This window comes from Heliangelus exortis, chromosome 12, assembly GCF_036169615.1.
Source record: "Heliangelus exortis chromosome 12, bHelExo1.hap1, whole genome shotgun sequence".
Taxonomy (NCBI): domain Eukaryota; kingdom Metazoa; phylum Chordata; class Aves; order Apodiformes; family Trochilidae; genus Heliangelus; species Heliangelus exortis.
In genome coordinates this window covers 15,144,578-15,171,972 of record NC_092433.1, presented here as the reverse complement: position 1 = coordinate 15,171,972, position 27,395 = coordinate 15,144,578, and the positions used below count along the sequence as shown (strand labels likewise).

At 40.5% G+C, this 27,395-nt stretch overlaps 1 protein-coding gene across 30 annotated transcripts in view; it reads left to right on the top strand.

Moving 5' to 3' along the window:
* Nucleotides 1-27,395, top strand: part of MAGI1 (membrane associated guanylate kinase, WW and PDZ domain containing 1) — a 328,716-nt gene that overhangs the window by 161,886 nt on the left and 139,435 nt on the right. For all 30 annotated transcript variants that reach the window (XM_071756239.1, XM_071756238.1, XM_071756236.1 and 27 more), the window contains exon 2: nucleotides 450-566. In XM_071756239.1, the coding sequence (XP_071612340.1) occupies nucleotides 450-566 (117 nt within the window). The remainder of the gene's footprint in view (nucleotides 1-449; nucleotides 567-27,395) is intronic.

Sequence of the window (27,395 nt, the reverse complement as noted above, 5' to 3'; positions counted from 1 at the left end):
CTGTGTACTGGGGTAGATATCTGTGCAAAGTATATCACTTGTTTGATTTGTGCCATGTTCAGCTCTGTTAGTACCTCCAAAAGGAGCAGCCTTTGCCTTCGGTCTGTCTGCCCAGCGAGTTGCAAAAACAATACCTTTACTATTTTTCTTTTTCCCATCATCTTTCTTTCTCCATTTGCTCAAACAAATAAGTAATAAAAGGGAATGATGATCCGTTTAACACCACAGGAAGAAAGATGCATTATGAGACAAGAGAGACCTCTTGTTTACAGCGAGTTATTTTTGGTAATTAGCCATTTGTAGTGGAAGATGAGCTCCGCTCGTAAAGTCAGCATGCCATGATTTAGGGCACTCTGAATTGGAAGTCTAACGTTTGCCTGAATTGGAAATGTTAATTGTGTGCATTTAGAAATAAATAAATGGCTGGATTTTTTGTTTTTTCTTTGCAGGAAGCAGATTGAACAAAGATCTGAGACATTATCTCAACCAGAGGTTTCAGAAAGGCTCACCGGATCACGACCTGCAGCAGACTATCAGAGATAACCTTTATCGCCATGCTGTGCCTTGTAAGTAACAAAGCATTCACCTGCTGGATTAGATGGAGTAGAATTTCCTTTTTTTTTCTTTTTTTTGAGGCAGCCTTTCCGTGGTGGTGTGCGTTGCTCTGGGGAAGACTCAGTTTTAACCTTGGATAAGACTTCCATGTGTAATAGCAGATAGGGTTCAGGTAGGGTTAAAAAGGAAAATAGGTTCCCTGAATTCTGGTGTTTTGTTTGCCTTTGTGGGAATAATTGATGGTTTGATGCAAGTCTATGTTGCTTATTTTGGAGAAAAAAATCCTAAAAAAAAGCCCATGAAGCAAGTGCTTACCTTAGAAATAGTCTTCATTAGCATCTTTATGGTGAACGTTCATTCACTGGTTTGAAACCTATGAATTAAAAACCTCCTTTTATTTTTATTTCCTTAGCAGAACTTTATTTCTGATGCTTATTTAACTTGTGAAATTGAACAGCTTTTCATGGCTGTGTGCCATTGTAGCAGGCAACTGCCACTGTTGCAAGGTCATTCTTGAGGAGACAAGCAGCAAGAATTAGTGAAGCTGAGCAGGAAATGCCTTTTCACTCAAATAAAAACAACCAGGAGGAAAACTGAGAAGTCTAGAGGGTGATAAAAGTTTGGAATCTTTATTCAAAATAGGACTGTGCTTGGCTTTTTGGGAAGATACATAAAGAGTGGAGTATGTTCCTACTTCATTGCACCTGTGCTTGGCATTCTCCAGCTGCCAGTAGAGTCTGTGCTATACAAGTTTTTCTGCTTAATTTTGATTTATGGGAATAATGGTTTGGTTCTCAGATAAGAACTTTCAAACATCTTAGTTATGGGATACAGAGATGAGCAACAAAATATTTTGAAGTGTTTTGTATCTCAGTATGAATCAGAGGTTGTTTATCCTGGTAGACTTATATAAATTTTGAATAATGGCATTACCACTCAAAAACTGGAATTTGCCAATAAATATCACAAAATCATATGTAAAGTAATAGCTGTTTTCAGTATGAGTGTTGCATGTAGGTGAACTGTGTAGGACCAGAGTTAAAATTGTGTGGTAACACTGACAAATGTTGATTCTTCAAATGGCAGCTGATGTCTGTCACTGTGGAGTTTATTCTCATTTTATCAGTGGAAAGCATGGACCAACTTTTAAGGTGCTGTGCACAGACATAAAGAATAAATATATGGATGATTATTTCCTATCAAACCCTGCCATTTTCCATTTTGTCAACAGGAAATATGATTAGTTTTTAATCACCTTACTTGCCAGGCTACAGAGTTTTAAAGCATAGTGTGGAAAGTGCCTTCTAGGAGAGCACATGCAGTGCTCTGGAGGTGCAATGTTGTGATGCTAATGTCCTTCTGCCTATGTGATATATTCCAATTTCTAAAGCAGCAACTACAGCAAATGAGCTCAAGATCTGTAGAAGCATTTTGTGCGTTACCAAGGTTACATTTGGAAATACTTTCCATTGATTCTTTTCTCTGATTTATTGAACTTGATGGTTAGGTAAACTACTTGGACTTGCTAAAGACTTCTGATTTAAAGTTATGAGCAGTGAAAGTGATTCCTGCTTTTCAGAAATAGCTGGGGGAGAGGTGGGTTGTCAATGTAATAATAAGAACATCAGTACCTTTGTTCCATTTATGAAACAAATGGACAATCTGAGAAGTGGGGTTAGTTTTTCTGTGTCTCCATACTTGCTGAGTTGTAAAGCAGGTAGCATTTAATTTTTTTCTTCTTGTAATGTGAGGATGGCATCAGCAGTAGCTCCTAAGGATAATACTAATATTCCTATGTGAATTTGAATGAGACTGCTGCACGCACTGGGGGTTGGGATGCTTTACAGGTCTGGAGATTAATCTATCTGTACACTCATAATTTTATGCCTTGGTACACGTGACCAGTAAATCCAGAGCCTGGGACCAATCTCTAGTGCTAATGGATTATGAAGTCTTGTATTTGAAAATGGAATTCCCTGCTGATTATGTGGTAAACATGAACAAGAACACAAGGTCACTTGGACTGAGTGTGCTTGGTGAGACAGCTGCTTTTTGTTGCACTAATATAAGGGATAAATAAAGCAATAATTAGTAAAGGCAAAAAAAAGGTGATGTTAACCAGTTCTTCCCAGAAATTATAGTAAGAATCCCACGTGGTTCAGCTCTGACTGGTTTGGTACAGGCAGTGAGAAAACCCAGAGGGCTTCTGGTTCTCCTTCACAGCCGTGTGCTGGTTGTGTGCTTGACTGAGTTGGGAACAGTCAAGATACAGCTGTAGCCTCTGTAGAAGATAAAGGTCAAGCAGAGGGGAGGAAAGATGCAGAAAGTTCAAATTTATCTCATTATTTCATATGACAATGACACACTGTGTGTAAGCATCATTTAGAATTTCAATTTTAGAAGAGTTGATTAAGAATTAGCTTTATTTTTGGGTCAAAAATCAAGGCTAAGAGAGTGGGGATGATGCCAGCTCCCAAAGGAGCAATGACCATTGCCTAAATGGGTGACATCAGGGGGGTTTTCTCAGAGAACACAGGACTTGAACCCTAAACGTGAGAGCTGTCATAAAGAAACGGACCCAAAAGTGAAGTATTATTGAAATAATAATGTGTAATAATAATAAAACACGATTACTTTTGCGAGATGAAGTCTTTCCCTGCTCCTCAGTTCCCTCTGCCCCTCCAACACACCTCTGAGTCTTCATGCCCTCAGCTCCCTGATCCCCATTGTGCTGATTTTTTTTCTTCTGCAAAGATCTGTAGTAAACAACAGCTGTGACAAGCTTCCAGGTGGCCTCCAAGTTGGGTTGTCATGCTGTTGTGAGTGCTCTCCTGTTACTATCACACCAAATGTGGGTTTATTTACAGACCTAAAGCATTCTTCCTCTGGAATTTACAACTTCAGCATCATAATCTAGGACTGAGTGGGAGTAAGGAAGAGAGGCAGGAGACTTCATTGATGTATTTGGATACTGCATAAGTGCTTATGAAGCCACACATGTACTATGGACAAACGTTTGAAATAGTGTAGTTTAGTCACTAAACTAGCTCTTACTTCAGCTGAACCAGCTCTGTGTTATTTCCTTCACCTTCTTCCTGATGAATTCTTTTCACTGTTAACTTCCCATGGACTTTTTAAAGAGTTGTTTAAGTGGTTTGGGTTTTTTTTCTGCTGAAGAAAAATCAGCACCTTAAACTTGAGAAAAGTTATTTTCCCTATGCATTGAGGGAAATAACCATTCACATGCCTAGCAGATAGGACTGACTCAAAACTGAAAAAAAAACAACCCTCAAATCCATCATCCAGATTAGCAAGATGTCGGTCCAGTCTCTAGCTATCCCCCTTTGCCTCATTTTATTTTGAAGCACCACATTTTTCCTGTTTTCTGATGTGCCTAATGAAGATCACCAGAACTAATGCTCTGTCTGTGGGCTAGTTAAGGGCTTCATTGAGCTCACTCTGGATGGGCAACAATTTCATGATTTCTGTGACTGTACCAGAAGTGCTTTGACTGATGCGGAGACTTTGCCCAAAGCTTTATTTCTAGTGTGGGTTTCACTTACTCCAGCTCAATTTTGCCAGCCTAAACACTTCAGAGCAAAAGGAAAGGTTTGCCAACTGTGTGAGGCACCTTGTGACATGTCTTGAGTCCACCTCTGCCAAAGGATGCTGATGGGACTTGCATTACATCTGATCTGGGGGAAGGCTGAGGGTCTGTGATGTGTGTTGACATCTTGGCAGTATTTTCACGGAGTGTTTCATAGGAGCAGGACTCCCTCAGGTGGGATTGGTGTATGTGAAGATGCAGTTTGTGGAAAATGGGATTAGTTGGAAGTACGTGTAACAATATATCCACTAGAGGTGTTTCTAAGTAGCCTTATATTGGGATGCAATAGTGTGATTTGAGAAAAATATGTGATAGTAACTTATTTTAAAGTTATAAGGCAGCAGTATATCTGAAGCACTGTTCACTGAAGGCTGAACAGACAGGATTATCTTCCTTGTTTTGAAATGATGGTAGAGGGCAGCTGTTTAAAATAAACAAGCAATAGTGGCCATTTGTCCTACTTGCTTATTCTCAGCAACCTGACAGCAGTTTTCTTTTCACAATGTATCAAGAAGAATCAGGGAGATGATATTATTTCATAAAAGCTTATCTCTGCATGCCTGGGATTTTTATTTATTTTTACATTTTTTTTCCTTCTAAGAACATTTACTCAATTCTGCACCTGTTTGAGTCCTGTGTGACATGCAGAGGCAGCTAGGATGGGTCTGGCATCTGCACCTTTACTGGCCAAAATAGCATACCTGGTACAGGAATGAGTGAAATAACAGATCAGTGGTCCCCTTCCTATTCATGTGTACTGTATATTTGTCTTCTTTCAGTCCTGGCAGTTCCTTTCTTTGCCAGGCTGTAGTCTTCTGAATTAAATTCCTGAAAGAGCCAAGTCTTCCTGATGGTAGATAAAGCAGGGATAATGTAATGGCTGGCCTAGAGTTGAGTCTTGTATGTCGGTCTTGATATTTGGTGGCAATCTTTTTCTTCTTTTGTTCCTTCTTTTTTCTCCTTCTTCCCAAAATTTTAAAACTTCAGGAGGTCATCATTCAGCAGCTGATTCACATTCCCAAAAGAAGTAAGTGCCCTGGAATCAATTGACTGGAGATTTTAACATCAGACATTTACCACTTTCCCTCCTGCTGTCTCTTCTCTTGCCTTCCCCAGAGTTTGATATCTTCCTGTCTTCAATTACAGAGGAGTAGCTCTAAGTGTTATGCTTAGTCTTATAGGGCAGTATGGAGCAAAATGGGAAGAAGTGGATAAAAAATATCAGTATTGTAGGTGTTGAATGATCTGTAAGGAGCCTTAGAAAAAGACAGCAACACCCAGGCACCTGGCTAGCCTGAGCTCTCACATTTCATTGGGAAATTTGAGAATAAGTTTCTTTATTCCAAGTCCTCTGCTGGTGCAAAAAAAAAAAAAAAAAAGTCTGCTCCTAAGGAAAACTAATGATACTGAACAGGAAAACCTCACAGTATTTATTAGGGCAGAGTTTACTAAGTGGATGGAGAAGAGCACATTGAACTTTATTATCTGGATTAAATGTTTCATGGATAACTGAGCTACCAAAGGCCAGTTTAGTTGCTCCAGGAGCTGGATAAGCTGCTGCATATGCAACCATCATCTGCAGCTAATGGAGACCTAGAGACTAAATGGGCTGGGGTGTGATGGAACTGCTGTCACACACAGAGACTTTGGTGATTTCCCAGGGTAGCTTTTAAAGTCCTCTAGCACTGGGTTCCCCATAAGTACTTCTGAGCTTCAGAATGAATTGATGGAAGGGATATGCAAACCAGCTTACAGAAGAATCTTTTCTTTAGAATATTCAGTATAATGGTGTATCTTTATACTGGGAAAAATTGAAGTGAAGCAGAAAGATCTTTGTTGCCGTTGCATGTGTTTCTACATGTGGGGATATTTGAGTCACAATTTTGAAGTTATTTTTAGTTACTAATTTTTATTAAGGATAAACAGAATCACTGACACTGCACATTATTTTTCTTCACAGGCAATAAATCATCAGTTTATGTACACAAGTGTTCTTTGAATTCTCAAAAGCTTTCCAGACCTGCAGCCGTATTTATTATCCAAGCACCTTTTGTTTCAGTTCCCTTCCTAGAAGTGTAATTCTGCTTTTGTAATGAGAAAAAGTTGCAGTGTCCATGAAATATTCATTTGAAGACCCACACTGGTAAGGTGATGAACAGCAGGATGATGTTTTTCTAACACACACACAAAAATAAATAGTTTTATAAGGTTTATGTTAGGAAAAAGTTTTAAATATTTTTAAAATAGTGTCCTCATCACTAGGGTGCAACATACAGGTATCAGCAGTATGTGAATATTTTTTTTCAAGAACATTTCCTTGTGAGCTAATCTAACTCTAAAGAACATAAAGAATATTTTCCATGCCAGCTAATGTACACACATTTACTTTTTCCTGTGTTTTCAGCAGGGACTGTATTTGAGTACAACCAGTGGGCTTAGAAAAATCCTTGTAGCTGTGTTCCAGGGAGTGCAGAATTGCAGCAGAGTCCCCTGCAGTTTTCAGGGATACACTTATTTCACATGTTAGCAAGCCAGGTGTGTTTTCACTTTTGAGAAAGAAAAATGCCCTTTTTAAGCAACAGGGCCAGTATTTCCACAGCCTAGTTCCTGTCTTTACACTGTAATTTCTGTTTAATCTAGGAGACTTCAAACCTTTTTTCCATCTGGTCTCTCCTTTCAGATCAATAGTGCATTTTGTGCCAGTGGAACTATTGGGTTTTTGATTTTTGTTTTGGTATGAGTTGGGTTTTTTTTTTTACACTAGGAAATAAAAGCACTTATGATAGCAAATATTGCTCCATCTGCTTACCCATTTGTGAGGAATGGCTTTTTTGTATTTCACTGTACACCCAGTTGAAATTGTATGAAGCACCAGAGAACAGTACAAAGCAGAAGAGCTCAGCCTTATAGGCTCTCCCATGCCACTTGCCAAAGGAGATTTGGGTAAGAACTGTGAGAAGAGATTACATGGCTAGTTTTCTTTGTTTGCTTTGTTAGTCCCTAGTGTACTTATTTTTTTTCCTTCTTTTTTCTTTTTTTTTTTTTTTTTTTTCTTTTGTACTATGGTGAAGCATCTGCAAGTGGGTATTTAGGTAGCACAAACAACGTCTGTGCATATGTTTTAAAATTTAAAGATTTCTAAGGCTGGGAATAAATCAGAGCTGAGAGCTGCTGTTTGGACATCGAAGGGGTGGAGATTAATTACTCCACATTATTTAATTCAAAAGTGTCTCAAAAGTGCCTCTGTGCTGCCATAGTTTTTTCATACCATGTCCCAGGTTCCTGAGTAGATCTTTTGTGATTACTTCAGTGTCTCAGCTTTTGATTTTATGGAGGCAATCTGATTTCTTTTCACCTACTTCCATGTATCTCTTCAAAGGTTACAGTGTATTGGTTATTCTACAAGCCAAGGGAAGGAATGAGTATTCCAGGCTAAAGGAACAGCTTAAATTAAAGAAAAATTAAATGTGTAGCTGTTTTTTAATCTGTTTTTCCACTCACTTTTTCATTTTGGCTTCATATTTGTTGTTTCATGATGAGCTCCCCTTAGCCAGCACCCCTCACTCTTTGGGTGTGTTTGTGCTTGGATGTGTTGATTTGTGTGGTGGTTTCACAGTCACAAAATCTGCTTTAATCAGAGGGGGACACCTGGAAGTCCTAATTAAATTGTAATTATTCTGGCCCAGTGGTGTAGCTGCAATGTAGTGGGGGCAAACCCAGTGTCACTGCAGAGGAGCAAATTCCTGACAGCCTGAACATGGGAGGGCAATGGCACACGGAAACTCCTGACAGTTTGATGCAGACTTTCTACATTTCATCTTCAAACAGTTATCCTGGTTTTAACATTACCAAGTTTCTTCAGATGAAGCGTGCTGTATTTGTCCTCTGAATCCTTTCTCTCTTTATTTCAGAAGAGAGGAGATGAGCCGTGTAATCATTTATAAAGCTGTTTAGATTCTGCTAGCTGGTTGTCTTTGGGGAGATTCATACCCAGTATCTTTGCTAGGAATAACTCTGTAAATGAATCTTCATTGATTTCCTTCCCCTCAACCCCCAGTGAATCAGAAGGTGGAAAAAAAAGTAGAACAAATATTTCTAATTCTACCCCAACTGAAGAAAAAATGAAGCTTTCCTATTAGTCTTAATGGTCTAGATGATGTATCCTTTTTTTTTTTTTTTTTTTTTTTTAATAATGTCCTCTTGAATAATTAGGGCTTGTGAGTTATGAAGTCAGGATTACTGGGTCGTTGCCAGAACAGATTTGTTTAAGGGGGACATTAGTTCCCTGAATTCCTTTTAAAGGAGTTCATAATGTCCCAGACTGCTCTTAATTAGTGATTTAAGAGGGAATACATCTGTTTCACTGAGGATTGGGAAAATTATTATTTAAATGGAAATGTTTAATAAACGACTCTTGGAAAGGCTAATGTGTCTTCAAAAAGAAATGTGTGTCATGGTAATGGGGAGGGTGGTGATCTACCAGTTTTATTTGCAGGTCTTTCTGGATCTCAAGATGGAGAAGAGCATCACAGACCCTCAAAAGTGTCATCTGCCATTGAATTATATATCATACTTTATCATTCCTTCTCTGCGTCCACTTTTTCTTTAAACTTCAGGTTTAATACTTCCTTTACCAGGGAACAAAACCAGCAGACAAATGTGGATTCTGGTGAAAAGAAATCTGTTTCAGCAGTATTGCTGATCAGAGAAACTGATACTACTTCATTTTTATCTTGGACCATCGTGGCAACTCACATACTGGTACTGGAGTGTGAATTTCTATGCCAAATTTAAAGCTACTTAATGGGAAATTGTCATGCTAGAATGTGCAGGTAATCTTTGCTGTATTAGGGATTTGAACTGGCATCCTTCAGGACTGGGTGATGGGGCAAGTGGCAGAGGAAGGAGGAACACCAAATTCAGAAGCTTCTGCTTTTAGCTTACTGCTCTACTGCTATCTTCTTTTTGGTGTTTTGTTGTATCCAGAGGGGCCTAATACACAAAAGCTGGAAATGTGCTTGAAAAGTGAGGTTGTTTTCAGCTCTCTTAAATCCAGGTACAGAAAGGGAAGCAGCAAGTGTTGCAAGATGTGTGAGAGAGCTGAGGAAAACCCAGCAGCACAGCAAATCCTGCAGTACAGAAATAGGAAGCCTGGAGTCAACAGTGGGGCAGAGCTGGACCTGGTTCTTTCAGCAATGTCAACATCCCATAATGCTTTTAAATATCTTTCCCATTTTTGCATTCCCATAATTTTAAATATATATTTTGCTCTCTCACTGAGCCTTCTGCAGTCCTTTACAAAATCCCCTGGAAAGGAATGCCTGATGAGATGCTGTAGTGCTGCTCCTGTGTAAATAACCACACTGGAGAATCACCTTGACAGACACGCTGTAAATTGCTCACATTATAGAACATTGATGATACCATTAAAATGGTAAATTTAATGTTATTGTATTATTAGATTTCTCCTTCATTAATTCTTATCTGATAAACAACCTCTGACACATTTTGAAGGTAATAGTCACCTTACAATCACTTACTGCTCTTATCTGGCATTTTGAGCTCCTATGAATTTATAGTTCTTCTGTCATCTAATCTGTACTTAATGCATTATTTTTTCTTTGAACTTGTGTTTACAAGCAGACTCTTTTTCTTGCAGAGACATGCAGTTAACACTTCACATCAAGAATAAAGAATTTTTAAATTCCATTCCTGGAATTTAGGCCAAAATCGATTTCAGATAATGAATTAACCAATCTAACAATGCAGACCTCCAGAGGTGTTTTAATACTGGGCATTTTGCAAGGGTCAGTACAGGGTAATTCAGATACCAGTGGTTGGTTCTTGGCCTTTGCAAACAATTATCACTGGAGCACTGTCAAATCTTGGAGATGGAGATGTGGGTGATGAAGAGAGGACCAAACACTGGCTGTGGCCTGAGCTGGAATGGGTGCTGGACACAGAGCGTGCATGGCCATAGTCTGAAAATGCTGAACAAACCTTTTTCAGCTGTCTGTCTGTCCAGCAGAGACAACTCCCACTCCCAGACATTTATCCTCAAGCTACAAAACCATGAGCCTCAGCTTCATAAGGTAACCTTAGCTCCTCACAACTGGCAGGGAGGCTTCTCTGAAGGCATCGCTTGCCTCCTGGTTTTTGTGAGTCATGGTTTAATTCGAGTGCTGTCTCGAGGAGGAGGTGGTTGTTACACATCACCTATCAGAATGTAAAAGTGGAAAGCGACGCTGAAACGCTGACCCTTAATCTGAAGTGCACCATCTGTGTTTTATTTCCACATCTTGCTGAGTTTACAGTTATTGGAATTCACAGTTTGTTCCCCATTTGCCGTTCCCACATGGTTAAGTGAATAGGATCCAAAATGTGCTGATGAAAGATTGAGAAGTGTGGTGGAGAAGTTTGTTCATACCTACAAGGGTGCTCTATCTCACACTTCTTCCAACCTGTGAGTTAAATCCCAGCTGTAAAATCTTGTCTCAAGATGCTCTTCTTTCATGGTGGGAAGTCAGGGTTACCCTGAGGACAAAGACTCCTTTCCCTGTCTTGAAGTGATTTATGGTTTGCCATTCTGCTCAAGCAAAGGTAGAGAGTTCTCTCACATCTGACAAAGTATTTGCTTTACTGTTCCAGTAAATTTGCATGGATGCTCATCTGGGGGTGCTTGGCATGAACCAAAGCATCTGATGCTAGAGTAAGACTGGATATAATATAACAAGGGGAGCTGTATTTACAATTGTAACAATTTTCATAGTGCCACTTAGAATTTCTCTGATTTTAGAATGGCCAAACAGCTCAAAACCAGGTTGAATTTAATTTATTCTCTTGCATTCCTTTTTTTTTTTTTTTTGTTTTCTGACAGCAGCCATTTTCTTAAAACATAAATAACTGTGAAAAAGATATAAAATTTAAACATGACATATTTTAAAATCAAGCCATTGAAATGATAAAGGCTCTATAAACTTAAATACCCTCTGGCTTTTGCTGTAGACCACACAAGCTCTGAGGAATTGATTACTTGTGCTCGAAGGGGCTTTCATAATACAGAAACAGAGGTTTGCATTGAATTTCTTTCTTTGTGTGGGGGACTTTTTTTTAGGAAGAGAAAAAGCCTTTAAACCTCAGATTAAAAATAAGTCATTCCATTGTTTCCTTTTCCCCCTCCTTCTAAATCTTATGAAAGAGTTTTCATAAATGATTGGGGAGCTGCATTTCTGAATAAATGTAAAGAGAAGTGCTTTATTTCTTTTTTTAATAAAGAGGCTTTTTTTCTGGAATGTCCCATTTAGGTGCTGCTTCATTGATGTATCATCTGGTAAGAGTGCTTCAGTGTGGCTTGTGCAGGTTTTTTTTTTGTGGACTTGAAGAGTCATGTAGCAGTCTTCAAATTTACTGTATCCAATATTCTAAACCTATAATTTCCACAAGTTTTGGATTTCTTGAGGGGACTTGAGCAGACATCATACCCAAGAAGCAGCCTAAGATTCAGTGAAGTTTTTTGTTGAAAGATCAGGAAGGTGAATCTTGTGCAAAGTTTGTTTTTATCTTTTCTTTTTAAACAAGAGACACATAATGGGCCAGCACCTTGGACCAGATGGTGTTTTCATGAAAATATTTATGTCCTGTAAAATTAAGGCTGTAGATTTATAATCAGGCTATTCTCCAGCTTGTGTGTGGCCATTTCTGATGTAAAGGCACTACCAAGCTTCCTATCTCTCAGGGGCATTTTGCCCCTACCCAGTTCAAAAGCTTTTGGCAAGAGCTCAGCAAGGGCAAACACTGGATTTGTGCTGTTGGGTTTGGTAGTGGAACAGAGGTTGATTTCTCCTTACATTTCCTGGCCTTTACACAGGAGTGTTGTAATCTGGTGAGCTGCTGCCTGCATCTACACCTCTACCAAGCTGCTCTGCAAAGGATAGGTGCTACCTGGTGTGGCTCCAAACCTCTGCAGTGGGTGCTGCCCCTGCCATGCCTGAGCCTTGATCTGTGGGAGCAGGTGCCATGGGGTGATCCCACAGCCCCCTGTGCTCACCCTGTTGCCACTCCTGTGCCTTCCATGGCATCCACATGTCCCAGCCTGCACGGTGGAGCTATGTGGGTCCTGGAGAAGCAGCTGCTGAGCTGTGGGGAAGCAGGTTTCCTTGCCAGGCTGGAATCCCTGGGGATTTCAGTGCTGCATCCAAGCAATCCTGTCTTGTGAGATATGTGGAAAGCGTCCAAGGCAGACACCTGCTGGCTCTGAAGCAGTCAAGTGCTTTTTCCAAAATATCTTTGGCCCCTTTTCTTGATGTTTACTTTTAAAAAGATACAGGCATGTGTTGGCTGCAAAGGAAAGGGAGGGGGCAAAAAAAAAAAAAAAAAAAAAAAAAAAAAAATCATTGCTACTGTCACTGAAATTCCCTGCAGATTTAAAAGGAAGATGAAAGTTGTTTCTTTAAGAGAAACTCAAAGCCCTTGGGACAAGCACAGTAGCAGAAAACAGAAAGATGCTCTGTAGTCTGTCTGATTGCTTGCAAAAAATGAGTGCTGTATCTCCTGTGGAGAGAGAGTCAGAGCTAGAAATATATATTCACATAGTTCCCTCATTCTTGTGCCTTGCAAACTAGGACAATACCATTTTGCACTTCCCTGGGCATCTTCTCAAAGAGGAGCTCAATGAAGGTGATAGAGAAATAAAAACAGTAAGGGAGAAAGAAGAGATGAGGCGAAAAATCTGCCTCATGGTATTTCATATCTCCAGCATACACAGGTGCTTTTTAATCCCCCTGGCCTACATATTCCACAGCCCCTAGGAATAGAGGAGTCGTGATGTAATGCTCTTTTCCTCACACTCCCAGCTTAAATACAGATGGAAATTGTTGTCATGTGTTAGAAATGTCACCAATAATATAAAAGGCAGGCTTCTGCATTCTCCCTTTTGCACTGTCAGCTGCTGCTGCCAGCTTATTCTTCCCTCTCAAACCTATTGTCATGTGGCAGAAACCCTGATGTAAGTAAGCCCTGTCCTCCCCCTGCTTATGATCCCTGCATTTTTTATTCCCCTCTGCTGCAGTGCTGAGGATCATTACAAACCACGACTTAAAGACAAGACCTCACAAAGGAAGGATTAATCTTGTATTTGTGCTTGAATTTCGAAGGACTCAGGCAAGTGAGAATGTTCTGTCGTATTCTCTCTCTGTTTTTTGGTTTTTTTTTTTCCTTTCTCTGTCCTAGATGCTCAGGCAAGAAACGAAAAGCAGCAAATGTGAGAGGCTAGGTCCTAGGTCTGTGTTTCCTGAGCGAACCCAGGGGTTCCTCAGCTGCAGGTTGTGCGTGTGAGGAGCTGAGCGGGTTCCAGGGGGAGGCTGTGGGCTTGGGATGGGAGCTGCGGAGCGGAGCTGCCCAGCCTTAGCCCAGCCCGGGAGGACAGATGGCAAGTGCTGCTTTTTAATTCATCAAGCAGGCTTTACGTGAGGCCCGTCGGCGAGCGGGTGCGCTGCGAAAAGCGGGGTCAATGGGCACGAATAGGCTGAGATCGGGACCAGATGCCTGCCTAACAATGGGGCTTTTGAAAGAAATGCGGGAGGAAGCGTGGCGCTGGCTTTGTACAGCCTCCGCATTGCAGGTTGGAATGGGGCAGCTCCGATTTAATGAAGTGCATTCCTAAACGTGGTCGTCAGCCCGGGCTGTGGGAGACAAGGGGAGATGTCAGAAAGGGGGCTTGTGGGGCCGGCGTGGCGGGGAGGGGGGGAGCGATCCACTGATGGATCGCCCCGAACAATGCGGGCTTAGTGCTGGATGGGAAAACCCATCAATACATCCCTGTGCATATTAATGCGGTACAGCAGGTGTTGCTAAATGTCTTTCCCCGCATTGTTCTCCCGAGGAGGGGGGCAGGAAGGAGACCTCGGGAGCCCGGGCGCTCCTTTGGGGTGGAAATGGAGCTGCTGCTCCCCAGGCGGAAAGTAAAGTAGAGGAGGTGAGAGCCGGAGCGTGGTTCTGCTCCGGGGGTTGCAACGTGCTGGGAGATGAGCTGGGCATCGGTCCTGTGCTGGCTCTGGCAAACAAGGGTGGGGGGAGGAAGCGGAGAGAGGCTGGTCACATCTTAAAGGCATAGCACGGCCAGGAGGATCCTTTATTCCTGCAGAACATCCTTTCAACTGAAGCAGGTGGGAGGGCTAGAAAGTGTGTTTCCAGGGAGCAGGCTGGGTCACTGAAGAAGAAGGGAGGAGGCAGGGATGATGTCTCAGTTAAAACTCAGCAGTGAGAGAGTTAAAAAGGGCATATATTTTTTCAACTTCTCCAGAAATACAATTGTGAATGAGTTGTGTGTGAATTGCAGTAAACAAGATGTACAACATGTATGAAATGAAAGAAAATACCAATTTCTGCATTTGCGTGTATCCTGCTGTGCTGGCTGCATATACCCCTCCTTAAAAGAGTTTTTCAGTGTAACAGAAGTAACATCACTAAGTATTTACAGCCATGTTAGCCAGTGTGATTCTTGAAGGCTTGGGGAGCAGGGGGAGTATATGTAGTATATCATTATTATATGTATTTCTTAATAAAAAAGACATCCATTTAATTGCTGCCATTGTGTTGTCTGCTCCCCTTGTGATTTGTGACATGCTATACTGTATTTGTCAGCAGCATGAAAGGGGTCTTTGTTCCTTATTCATATTATGGCACACTGCATCTCTCAGTGAAAATGGAGTACTTGCTTTTAGAGCTAACTTAGCTAGTTATCTGTGCCTGATGTTACACTAGGAAGGGGTTCTGTTTTCTCCCAGGTATTTCAAGGAAATTTGCAGGCAAGGCTTGTATTATTTTATTTTATTTTTACATACTGGTGCATCAGAAGTGAGGAAAGTGATCAGATTCCTTTGCCCACAGGACAGGTAAAGCGTGGCCAGTGGCTTCAGCAGCTTCACAGACTGCAGCTGCCTTTCCAGGTATCCCTCATCTGTGGAGGAATGACCAAGTCAACCATGAACTAGGAATTAGTTCTTGTGCACCTTCAATCATTTACTGCTGTGTAAACTGTCAAAAGGACTTTAGAAAAATAATCCCAAGAGTCTGTAATGTGGGCAAGCCCGTGTGGCTGTTCAAAGGTTGGCCAAACCCACAGATTAATACAGGCAATTCCTGACTGGCCAACTATGAGGGTGACTATTTGGGGGTGCCAGGGGTTCTTGTGGAGCCACCAGTGCTGAGGGTGTGTGAGCTGGGCTACAGTATCATCTAACATCCAACAGCATTGCCTCTTGCTTTCTATTTACTGTTCTTTTCATGCTCCAGCTACTCGGTGTCAGTCTGTGTGCATGTACTTGGGAATGGTTTACAAGTGTAGTGGTTGGTATTGGTAGTCCAAAAAGGATCCAAATTTAAGGCAGTGCTTGCTCAGATGAGTAATGAAACAACTTTTAACACATATCTCGTGGATGTTTGGAGCTTGTCTTTAAACTGAACTTCTAGGCTTAGTACATTGAGCTTTATGTTGTTAATTGTGCTTATTTTCTACTCTGCAGTGCACAAGGAAAAATGGGCAAAAGGCAATATCTAGCTCTGTCCCAGGAGGCTATGGTCTGCTGCAAATCACTTTTCTGATACAGGCTCTGGCTCAGTAAAGGGCCAGATTGTGAACCTGTAGCTTGTTGATGTCTGGCTTCTCTTGCAATGTGGGAAATTATATCAAGGAGTAAGTTTTCTGTGGAGAGAGCAAGGATTCGCTCAGTGGTGCAGAAGAATAGGGAGTGTTTTCTCCCTTGCCAGCTTGTTTCTACTCACCATTGCCTACTGCTAGCTCCTGTCAGATGGAAGCAATGACAGATACATGTAGATCCAGGAATGATGCTTCACTTCTTTCTGGGAAGCTGCTACAGACTTGATGAGAAAGAGCACAGGCAGCTGCTCCAGGAGCACTTCAGCTTCTAGCTGTTGAAGTGTTGCAGAGCTGGGGTTTGCCATAACAGCAATAAGCCTTTTCCAGCTGATTTTCTTTAATTTTTTTTAATGCATTTGCTACCCTAATGCAGGTGATCAAACCTGAAATTTGAAGCTTAGAGTATCTAATTTCTCATTATTGAGAACCCCTAGCACAAACTAGGCTGTTGTAGCCATCGAAGTATTGCAGAAAGAAAAAAAAAAGCAATATTGAAAGTCATTAATTCAGCATCAGAAGTTGATTAAGTGGTGCTGGATTCTTGACTGTGCATCTGACAGTAATAATACTTACCCTGCATTTCAGTCATTGAAATGTTCCTATGCTGTTAAGGCTTTGCCTGTGCTTTGAGACTTGTGTATAGATACCTTTCTGACAGCTTTCCATCCCTTCCAGTGAACTGCTGTCTTCAAATGCTTACACAAGAATCCACATTAAGTCATTTTGGTCAAGAGATGATGGGTACTGTGGCATTCGATAAAGCTTATTCAAAATGTGGTGCTATTTTCGGTCAAGTTTTGCTAAATCCTGTCCTGAAATCCTCTGGATATTTTGCTCTTGAATATTCCAGGAAGCATGATGACTGGTTCACTGTGTTAATCCCATACAGTCTTTCTGTCTGCAGCTAATCCTGAGCTGTTGTTGCTGTTCTGCATACATGAGTAAGATTTTTTCCCCCTCCCCTTGATGATATCCAGTAGAAATCCAGCTGACTGCTAGAAGATAATAGATCAAATGTTCCACTCTTCCTCTTTTTCCTACTTGAGTATGAGTTTCCTCTACTTGAAAACCAAAGCCTGGAGAACTAGGAAAAATATCTTTGTGTTGTGTTCTCTCTGAAGGCATTCACTGACTTATGCTTTGTGCAGGATGTCTCCAGTCTCACCTGTGAGCAAGTCTGGAGGAAAATACATGTTTATAACAAATTTCTGAATTCATAGAAGTTTGAGAGAATTTCTGTCACATCTTAGCTTAAATAAGAGGTGAAGCTGATAGTGATGGCAATAGTTAATACTTATTCCCCTTAAAAAAAGTCATTGGATTTTTCTAGTTTTTCCATGTTCAGCAAAGTGCAGGGAGGAACAGTGCTGTGTTTGGTTTTTAAGCTAGAACTCTCTGTGGCTTTGGCAAAATCTGTCCCTTTCAGGTGAAATAAATTTTTCCTTTGGGACAGTTAGTATCACCTCAAAATTACTACTTGATCATGTTTCAGATTTAGTAGAAAACCTTGTGTAAGAAAGAGTGATAAATGTACCTTGGGTTGATTCCCACCCCCCCTCTCCCTCTGGTTTTACCCATGGGACAGAGCTTGTACCTCCTTGTGCTAAGATTAGCATAATTGCATAAAATATGTAAATATCAATATGCCCTGTATTGACCTGGTAGCATGAGGTGTATATATTGGCATGTGTGTGCAATACAAATGCTCACACTTGCACTGAGGTGCTAACATCAAAATGTCATGAGCTAGAAAGTTTGTGGTTACTTAAGTAAACTTTTCCCTAAAAATTGTGTAATATTTAGTGGAAGTAAATTGTCATGAACAACCACATCTTTCCTTGAAAGATATTACTTTTACATAGACTTTCAAAGGATTCATTAAGATGAAAAGCAGTTGACCCAGCAGTTTGAGGTCAATGAGGCAAAATTCCCAATAAAATCGTTATAAGTCAGTTTTAAGTGAGCTGTGCCTGAATGACTTGGTTACACATTGCCTGAAAATTTTCAGTATTGAAATAGAGAAAACATTGCTAGATGAATATCATAGTCCTGTCAGCAATTTGGAATATGGCTGTGGATGTCAATCACTGTATTAAAAAGAAGCTGCTTGTTTTCCTTACCCAAACAGAGGTAGTGTCCTGGCTGGCATTAGCAGTCTTGCCACCTTCTTCATTTGCCCGAGGAAACTCTTGATCCTCACTGTAGATTGAAGATTTTAATTTGTTTGGTGAGATTTTTTGTGTTTCATTTTCATTAGGGCACAACATTGCCTTTTAGTGCATTTGAAGACAAGATGAAATCAGGCACAGAAAAAAATAAAAGCTCCTGAAGAGCAGTCACTGAATCATGATGCATTAAAAAAAAAAAAATGTAAAATTGCTCCCCTTTTTTCCTGTGTTTGCACCTTTGCTGGGTGCCTTTGGTAGGTTTATTGCTGACATTGAGAACAGTGGTGTTGATTTCTTCACATGAAGTTAAACTAAGGGGGAGCAGCTGAATTGTAGTCGTGTAGAAGGGGCTATTGGAAATGCAGACTTTGTCAGCACTGCAGTGGTGATGAATTCTCTATCCCTTCCGTGAGGGGCTGCACCAAGAAGCACCAGAATGCAAGCCCCTGATAAAGGTGGGACAGTGGCTGAGGGGAAAAAAAGTTTCCTCTTTCTTAGATGGACCACAAAAAGAGCCTGGGGCTTGAGACATCCCTTGAGGTTGGGGCTCTCTGAGGACCCAGGTGATTTTCTTTAGCAGAGGTTGGGAATGGGCTATAGCAATGCAAGCTACTTGCAAAATTCTACAGGGGTGGCTGGTTAAAGGTGTGTTTGAAAGCAGTTCAGTTGACAAGAACTGGTGTCCTCCTGTTGACAAGGTCATATTTTAACAGGTGATAATCTGTCAGCCATAACTCTTAAGGGAAATCAAGGGTTTATCACATTCAAATGCATGAGCTAAAACCGTCTCTTGCTTTTTCTGCACAAAGACTTCAATTTTTGTGGTTTTTTTTTTTTTCATTTTGAGTTCTAATCAGGAAGTGATTCAGATTTTGTGCTCATTAAATCCTTCCCTTCACTCCTGGGACTGCCAGCGAGGATGTTGCACATTACCTGCTGATGAGATGATGTTTTTGTGAAGGAGATGAATGTCCCAGAAAGTATTCTCACAGTGCCAAACCGTTGGGAAGCTGGAAATTATCTAGAAAGCCACAGTGAGGCTGGAGTTTGAGGGCTTGAGCTAGTTTTATCATTTGTTAAGCAGCTGCTTACCCATTAGACAGAACTCATCTTTAGTCATATGTGATTTAGGGGACATGAAGGTTGAGCATTGCTCTTCTCTTTATTTGAAGTTTCAGATTTTCCTCAGGTTATTAGGCTACAATACAGAGCATTTAATTCCCCTTATCAGCTCCTTTAGTCATTATTTGATTAGATAGAGCCTTTTCTTTTTTTCCCCCATTTTTCTCTTTCTCATATTTCATGTATTCTATTGTTTTATTGGTTCAATGGCCTTTTTGGGTCACTGCAGTCTAAGTATTCTGACTTTTATAAAGGTCTTGGTGACTAAACATTAGTGACCTCTATTCATCTATCTTGTGCTTCTCCAAGACAGTGGAGTCTGATTTTTGAGCAGCACTGTGCTATAGTATCAGGGAGTTCATCACATGGCAAATCAAAACCAATTTCTTCTCTGCAGAAGGCATCCATTCAGTGCATTGGGTTGCTGAATTTCTGCTTCAGTGTTTGGATCCCTGCAAAAGAGGTGGAGAAGAAACCATCCCTGTGGGGCTTCACTGACCTAACTAAAATTAAAAGTATCTTGTTGAAATCAGGAGTCCCATAAAAGACTTAACAAACTAAGTGTAATTGACTTGAATTTCTGAACTATGTAAGAGGAAATAGAGGAGTCAGAACTGACTTCATTAGGGACCTTTTTAACCAATAAATCTTTTTTGAAAATTCAGTCTTGTGTTGGTAGGCTCATATTTCTGGGCATTCTTCATGGGCACCACCTATTAGGCATGCTGAACAGACATGGATCTGAGTAGAGTTTGGGGTTCAAAGGTTGGGAAATTTCAGAATTGAGACCAGCTTATCATTTCATGCATTATATACTGCCATTATCTGGGCAACTCTTGTCAAACAGATGTGTAACATAAGAGCTTTCCTCTTGCTCAAACTTGCTTTGTTGTCTTAACCCTCTGCCTTGTTTGTTGTTCTTTTCTGCACTTTTCTGTTAAGTGAGCAACAGGCTTAAGTGAAATGAGAATGTCCAACATCAGGGTGGAAGGATTCTTGAGAAAAACATACACAAAGGGAACCAAAAACTGTGCAAGCAATCTGGCGTTTGGTAGCTCAGAAGTACTTAATTTGTAAGACTGTATTTGAGCAGGCATTTTTTTTTTTTCTGTGTAATATCCCAGGCTTTTATAAAAGGCAGGAGGGAGCAAAGGAAGACCCTGAAATTTCCAAGTCCTACTTTCCTTCCCAAAACTGAGAGCAAGCTGTTAAGGAGGAGCAGAGAATAATGAGAGTAACTATGGGAGATTTCATTCACAGTATTTAAAGTTTGGGAAACTTTGAAATGGGGAGTGACTGAAAGCTGAGGCTTATAACTTGGTGTGAAAGAGGCTTTTCAGGTGCTGCTGCTGGCTGCACCTGACACACACAAAGCTTAAATTTCTAGGCAAGGGGAGATTTTAATGCTGCCCAAATGTTGCTTTTATACGTAGAACTCTTTGCATCTCTAGCTGCACACTGTCACCATGGGGAGATCTTTAAATTGAAGGACCTTCTCTAATAAAAGGTCTACTTCACTGTAAAGGAGATACTAGGGTTATCTCATCTTGAAGGGCAAGCTGGTAAATGAGATGTTATTATCTCAGTGTGTTCTTTTAGTAAAATATTCAAAAGTGGCTCACTCCTGGTGAATTACCTGCTGACCTGAGCCTCTAGCAGCCTTATTAAATAGTTGCCTGTTGTAACATTCTTTGTGAAGTTAAAGCATGTCCCACTGCACTAAGCACTATTTCAGATATCCCCATTATAACAAAAAGTCTTTATATAGCAATAGTGCCAAGCGATGGCTCTCGTGGGTGCTTTCATAATGAGGTTTTATGGTAATGGTTCTCTGATCCCTTTTCTCCTTTTACCAATGCATCAAATTTACTCAGTTTCTCTCCATATTCATAGGTCTTAAGAAATTCTCTCTTCCACTTCTGATGCACACTGAGTATACCAAAACAAGCAGTGGCATCAAATCGTGGTACCTTTGCCCAGCAGAGTTGCTTGGGCTGGCATGGCTTCATGAGTTAGCTTAAAATCTTAAATTTTTACTGTTTAAAATCTGCTTGAGCACTGGGGTGCTCTGGTGCTGATGCAGGGCCAGCAGTAATTTGACTTTTTTGGTCCTCTGCCTATAACCTGAGAAGAGTTTTAAAAGCAAATGAGTATTTCCATTTGCCATATGGTGGTAGGCAGCTGCCCTCACTGGTGCTGCCTGGGGTTTGCAATGCTGTTACAGCAACAGAAGTCCTGGGGATGTGACCAACACCTGAACAAACAATTGCATTTCTGCCTTGGGCTTTGAAACTATATTCCTTGGATATTCTTGGGTGGAGAGGAAGAAATCTTAAACTCCTTTGATGTCTTTCCTGGCCTCATATCTAATTACATTATTTTTTGATAGCTTTCCCTCAGGAGTTCTTTATTTTAAACACATTTTACAAATATACTTTCAAATGATGTTGACTGTTAATTTTTGTAGTCTAGTTACTTTATGTTGCTGACCATCCCCTTGGCAATTAAACCTCTCCCTGCAGAGAGTCTTCACTGTACTTCAGGAACTTTTTGTTCTGTCCTGCTCAATGAAATAGAAAGCACAATTGGGTTGAACCTTCTGTTTTTTCTCCCTTTACTCAGATGCCTTCTCTCTGTTTGATTACGTTTAGTTTTATTCTGATGCATCCGGGCAATAAGAAACAAAGGTGTTCAGAGATTGCCAGTTCTGGTTCTATAATTTGTACCAGTCAAGTTTTCCAAGTCCCATCTTTATGCAATGACACTTGTGGCAGTGGGAGCTGGCACTAAGTTGGAGCTGGTGGCCTGAGCCACAGGTTTGCAATGAGCCAGCAGGTATTTGTGTATCAGGTAGATGACCCAGAGCTGTGTATCCTCTCGGAGGTCCTTGTCTTTTCATGCTGCAGGTTTATCTATTTCACAAAAAAAAAAAAAAAAAGGTGGTGGTGTTTAAGAAAATGCCCTGTCCTGAGATACCACAAACCCTATTAATAAGGAGAATGTTATGGCTGGGTGCTGTGATTGATCTTTTGCATGTCCTTCTGCAGTTTATCTCAGTCCTGAGAATTATATTTGCCTTCTGAAGAGCTGTTTTGTTAGGTGTCTGTTGTGTTTAGAGAAAAGAAGAATATGATGAAGCAACAGCAAGGAATAATCTTCCTTTCTGGAAAGATGCTGTAGGACCTGGTGTGGCTGCTCCTTTGGTCTCTCCTGCTGTGTGCCTATAGACTGCCCAAACTCTGTGCAGCAGTAGAACTAAGGCAGCTCCTGTATTCAAACCTTCTTTAGCTTGAAGTTTTACTAAAAATGGCTTTCTGGGCTCTGCTTGCAAGCCAAGGTGTTGCACAGTACCCTGGCTGTGAGATCTGATACCATCTCAGCAATTAAAGTGCTGGCATCCTACAGCACAATGGGCTTAATAGGCTGTCAGCAGCTTAAATGCCACCTGATATTATTTTATCAGTCTAAATTTTTCAGCATTCTGCAGCAGAGCCATGGTAACAATGGCCATGGCAAGTTGAGTATAGACTGTGCCTGCTGCACAGGCACTGCTTGGTTGCTTTAATTGCTGATCTGTTATCTTCCCCAAGTAACAGAAGGTGTGAAGGAGAAGAAAGGCAGTGCTACACCTAAGTTTTTGTCCAGCTCCCATCTATCTGTTCTTTAGTAGACTTTTTCAGTCTCCAGTGCATCAGACTGTGGTGATCACTAAGGCAGAGGGTGCTAAGCCAGCCCACAAAACCCAGGTCTGACTGCTATGTGGAGATGCTTTGTGTCTGCAGTGGGTGCACAGGGTGCTTTTCTTTCCCAAATGGTCCAGATATTTCAAGGAGGGGAGCAGCAGTGAATGGCCAGAGGTTGGGGGGCAGGATTTTCTTGTGGTGCTTTGGAGCTGCACCTTTATTGACTGCTTCTTAAGGCAAACCCCTTGATTATTCTGCATTGTGTAGGGAACATGGTACTATAGGGTCCTAGTTGTATTAGGGTTTACATCTCTACACCCATCTAATGGTGAGAATTCATCCTTCTCTGCCTTATTTTCTCTCTTAGTTGAGGGTAATGATACGCTCCTCTTTTTTTAAAGAACTCATAGGGAGGATGAAAAGCACTTTGTAATTGTAAAAGTTCAGCTTTAATGGTGATGTCTTTGGAAGGAAGAGTAAAAAGGATACTCTCTTGGCAAAATATTGTGTAGGAGATGGAGCTTTGGAAATCTTTCATTGTCAATGCTAAAATTAAAAGGATATTTCTGTTCTGCATTCTCACACGAAAATCAGGCCTTTATTGAGAAGCCTTCAGCACCACTGGAAATGTATAAAAAAAAGCAAGCTGAAACAAAAGGGCTGAGCAAAAAGAAATATGAAGAAAAGCCAGTGATGTCTGTGAGTGCCACTTGTCTGTTTTGGAGACTCAGAGCTGCTTAGGCAATATAACATCCAGTTCTTAGTGGTGTATATGCTTCTAGCTACATCGTTTTCATGGCCATTAAGTTCAAATGCTTGTCTGTTTCCTGAGGTGAAAAAAGTGAGAGCTCTCTCAAAAAGGAAGCCAGCAAGTTCTGTAGCAGCTCTGCTGCAGACAATTTCCCTGGGAACTGTACCTATTTTCTTACCTACTTTGAAGAAGGCAGAGGCTGATGAATGAATGCCTCATTGTTTTGTCTCAGGATTCTTTTCCCAGAAAATATCTTTCAAAAGAAGATTTTTTTTTTTTTTTTTGGTAAATGCATGCATATAATTAAAGATAAAGGTTATTTTGTTTTCTCTGAATATTGCACTGTTGAATGGGAGATGAGTGATTTAATCCCAAAATGGGACTTCACACTGAAATCATACCTGTGTGGTTTTTATGGTTTTTTACACTAGAGTCAGTAACTAATCATCACCTAAATTGGCTCTCCTAAATAAAATGCTGTGTTACAGCATAGTCTAATGGCTTCTTTGGAAAATGGGAGGCAGAAATGATATTGCATTGGGTCAAGACTGTAATACTGAAGTTATAAAGAAAACAAAACACCCTGCTACGTTTATCTGCCCACATACACTCAGCCTTGTTGATCACCAAACTGCTGGGAAATTTGATGAATTTGACTAATTCATTGAAAATTAAAAAAAAAAAAAAAAGAAACCATCATGAAAACTAACAAACATGTAATTTTTTTGTAGCAGCATCCAAACTGCCAGGTGACATTCTTGCTCAAAACACCACAGGGTGTTATGAGCATTCAGTCCTTAATTTTCAGTTCAAGCCCACCTGTGTGCAGATTTTTGGAAAATGAGAGGCATAAACTTATGCCATTGTCACCATGATGAACCATCCAAATGATGGAAAGAAAAAGCTGTGGAAGTCAATTCTTTCATTCTCAAAATGAATAAAACCAAGGTATTTCAGGGGGGAAAGCCTGCTTTCCCATGCATTGGGCCAAGTTGTTCATGCTCAGCAGTTATTTTTCCTCTGATATCAGATGGGGCTACATCAAACAGCAAAAAAACTGTTCATCAGCCAGATGGATAAAACTAATACACTGCAATATACAGATGAGCTACTATTTGTATTTTCAGCCCACATGATAATGATCCAAATGATCATGAAGCTGTTGTTTTTATAGTACAGAACAAATTATCTTTTTTTTCAAAAAACAAAGTTACTTGGCAGGCTTACTTGTTGCCAAACTTTGCAGACTACTTTTGCTGTGGAACTGTTTAGAAGTTCCTGTGAAAATCTGTGTTATTTATTTGTTGTCCCAGATGAAAACACTCAACTCAGTATGACCCCAATCAGTTAAAACATTTGCAAGATACAGAACTGTGGCCAAAAGAAAAGCCTTGCTTCTGCCAAAAAAAATACTTAATTTAGAAAAAATGTAATTTTACAGGTAGTTAATTTTTAATGCAAACAGGTGTCTTTTGGCTTTTAAAGCTTGGCTTTTATTGGGCAAGAGATATTGGAAAATGGAATAGCTATGGAGAGTTTGTAGAAACTTGTTTTGGAATGAATAAAACTGCAGTTTTGTCACTCATTATTTTTGGTGTGCTTACAAAGGGCTTTGAGTGGAGAACTGAGGGTAAAATGTTGCTTATAAATCCATGATGCATTCCAGGTACAAGTTTTCCAGCTATACAGTATCTAAACTTCCTTCTGATGTGTGTTTTTGATGTTTCAGAGAGAACAGTTGTGTTCTGTGGATATGGCAGAGAGAGAGCACTTGAGTTTGATCTGGTCCCATTGATCTCAGCATTGGATCAGGGCTTTTTTGCTTTAGTGGGGCTATAGATAATGCTCTTGGAGGGATAGTGTTTGGTTCAACCTTCTTGATACTCAGTTTCTTGAGCTGTTTTAAGAGATGAGCATCCTCTGACTTTGAGGGATAATCAGGCAGTTAATTTATAATACAGACTCCTCAGTTGGGCTTTAACTTCTTTATTTGATGTGTTATTAATTTGATGTGTTATTAATTATTAAGTGACCCCTCAGGACAACACTCTTCACTCTGGAAGTACCTCAGCCTTGTAAATAAAGAATTTGCATAACATTAGCTGGAGATTTAAAAGAATAAAGACAGACTCCTCTAGCCTGTCTCTCGAACCCATTAAATATCTCAGCTTTCTTTTGTTGCTTTACTACCTACAAAATAGAACCTGAGGAACTTCTGAAGGGATAATCTGATTCTTCCAGTCTTGGAGACATCCAAATGCTTTAAACAACATCTTAAAAGTTACTGTGTTGTTGACATTATGGCCATGATGTAGGAATTACTGGGGAAACATTCTTTGCTTGTCTTGAGAGGTTGGACTATAGAGTATGACAGTGGTGTTTTCTTGTGGAAAAGATTCTTTCTTTTGGATTGTTCTAAATTTGACTCAGAACAGCAAAAAATCCTCATGCATCACAAGAGGGATCTGTCTCCTAGTTTAACCTTCTCAGCTGGCATAAATCACTGCAGCCTTTTCATATGTGAGGTCACAGGCTTGGATAATCATATTGATTCCCACCAAGCAGCTGAATTTTTTGAGGTCCATCCATGACTAACTGAAAGTCTTTAAAAATAGACCAAACATCAGAAAGCTCTTGAAATGTTTTGTGCTATAATGTCTACTTCAAATAAATGGGATAGTCTCGATTGCCTCTTAAAGTTGGTTCATTTTAATGGATTTTTATCCTCTTTTCTTTCCCTGATCAAAACAAATGCAGCTCACCTCTGGCATGAGGCCACACGGGTGCTTGATGAGATTTGCTGATGTCCATGGTTATAATAACACACATGGACCCACCTGATTTAACAAAGCCTCCTCTGCACACATCCAGGTCATCTGGGGACAGACCAGGGCAGTTCCTGGGAGCAGGGACACATAGTGGGAATCTTACTATCAGCTACATAAAGAGTGAGGTTTGGCATGTGGGTAACTATTACCTGCTGCAGAGAATGTAGTAAAGACTAAAGGGCCACAAGACCCAGCATGGAGGAGTTTTCTAGATGAGGCTCTTCTTTAGTTAAGGATCTTCCCCAGGACTGAGCATGCCATTTGTTTACTGAGATGATGATGTTTTGAGGATCCCTCTGCCTTGGCTTTTAGTCCCTGAGGATTTGGTGCCTAAGTCAAGATGCCACGTGTAGCTTGTGCTAATGGATCTTGGATCTGAGCCTGTCAGATCTGGGTTTTTTCTGTGATAGAAATTGGCATCCCTTCAAACTATAGGTGCTGCATGATACAAAGCAGACATTGGAACAGCTTCCAAGGAATCTGAGGGGCAGACAGTCCACAGCCACTGGCACCCACACAGGTCCCAAAAGATGAGATGTGACTTTTTTTTTTTTTTTTTTTTTTTTCTTTCTTCCATTGTATAGGTATGAAAAGGCACCTCTCAACCTGAAATTCAGTTACGTTGTTCTTTATGAATTTAAACTATTTGGTGGGGAGGAAAATGTGATGTGGAAACTTAATGCCAGAACGTCACTGAGCCCTACACTGGGCGAGTAGATTATGGACCACACACACTGCCTTGAAAACATCTAATTTTAAAAATCTTGCTATGTAGGGGGCATAAAACACTGTAAAAGACTATGCCACACTTGCAGCTGGCATATATCAGCGTAGCACCATGGATTTCAGGGTAGCAACCCTGATTTTTGCTGGTTGTGATCCTGGCCTTTAATCTGTCATCAGTCTAATAAAATTGAGCTGCTCTAATTACCACGGTGCCTGTCAGAAATATGTTTGCCTGAAATGATAAAGCTGAGTTGGATCCTGGAGCCCACACAAGTCAGCAAACACTGTGCAAATCTGAG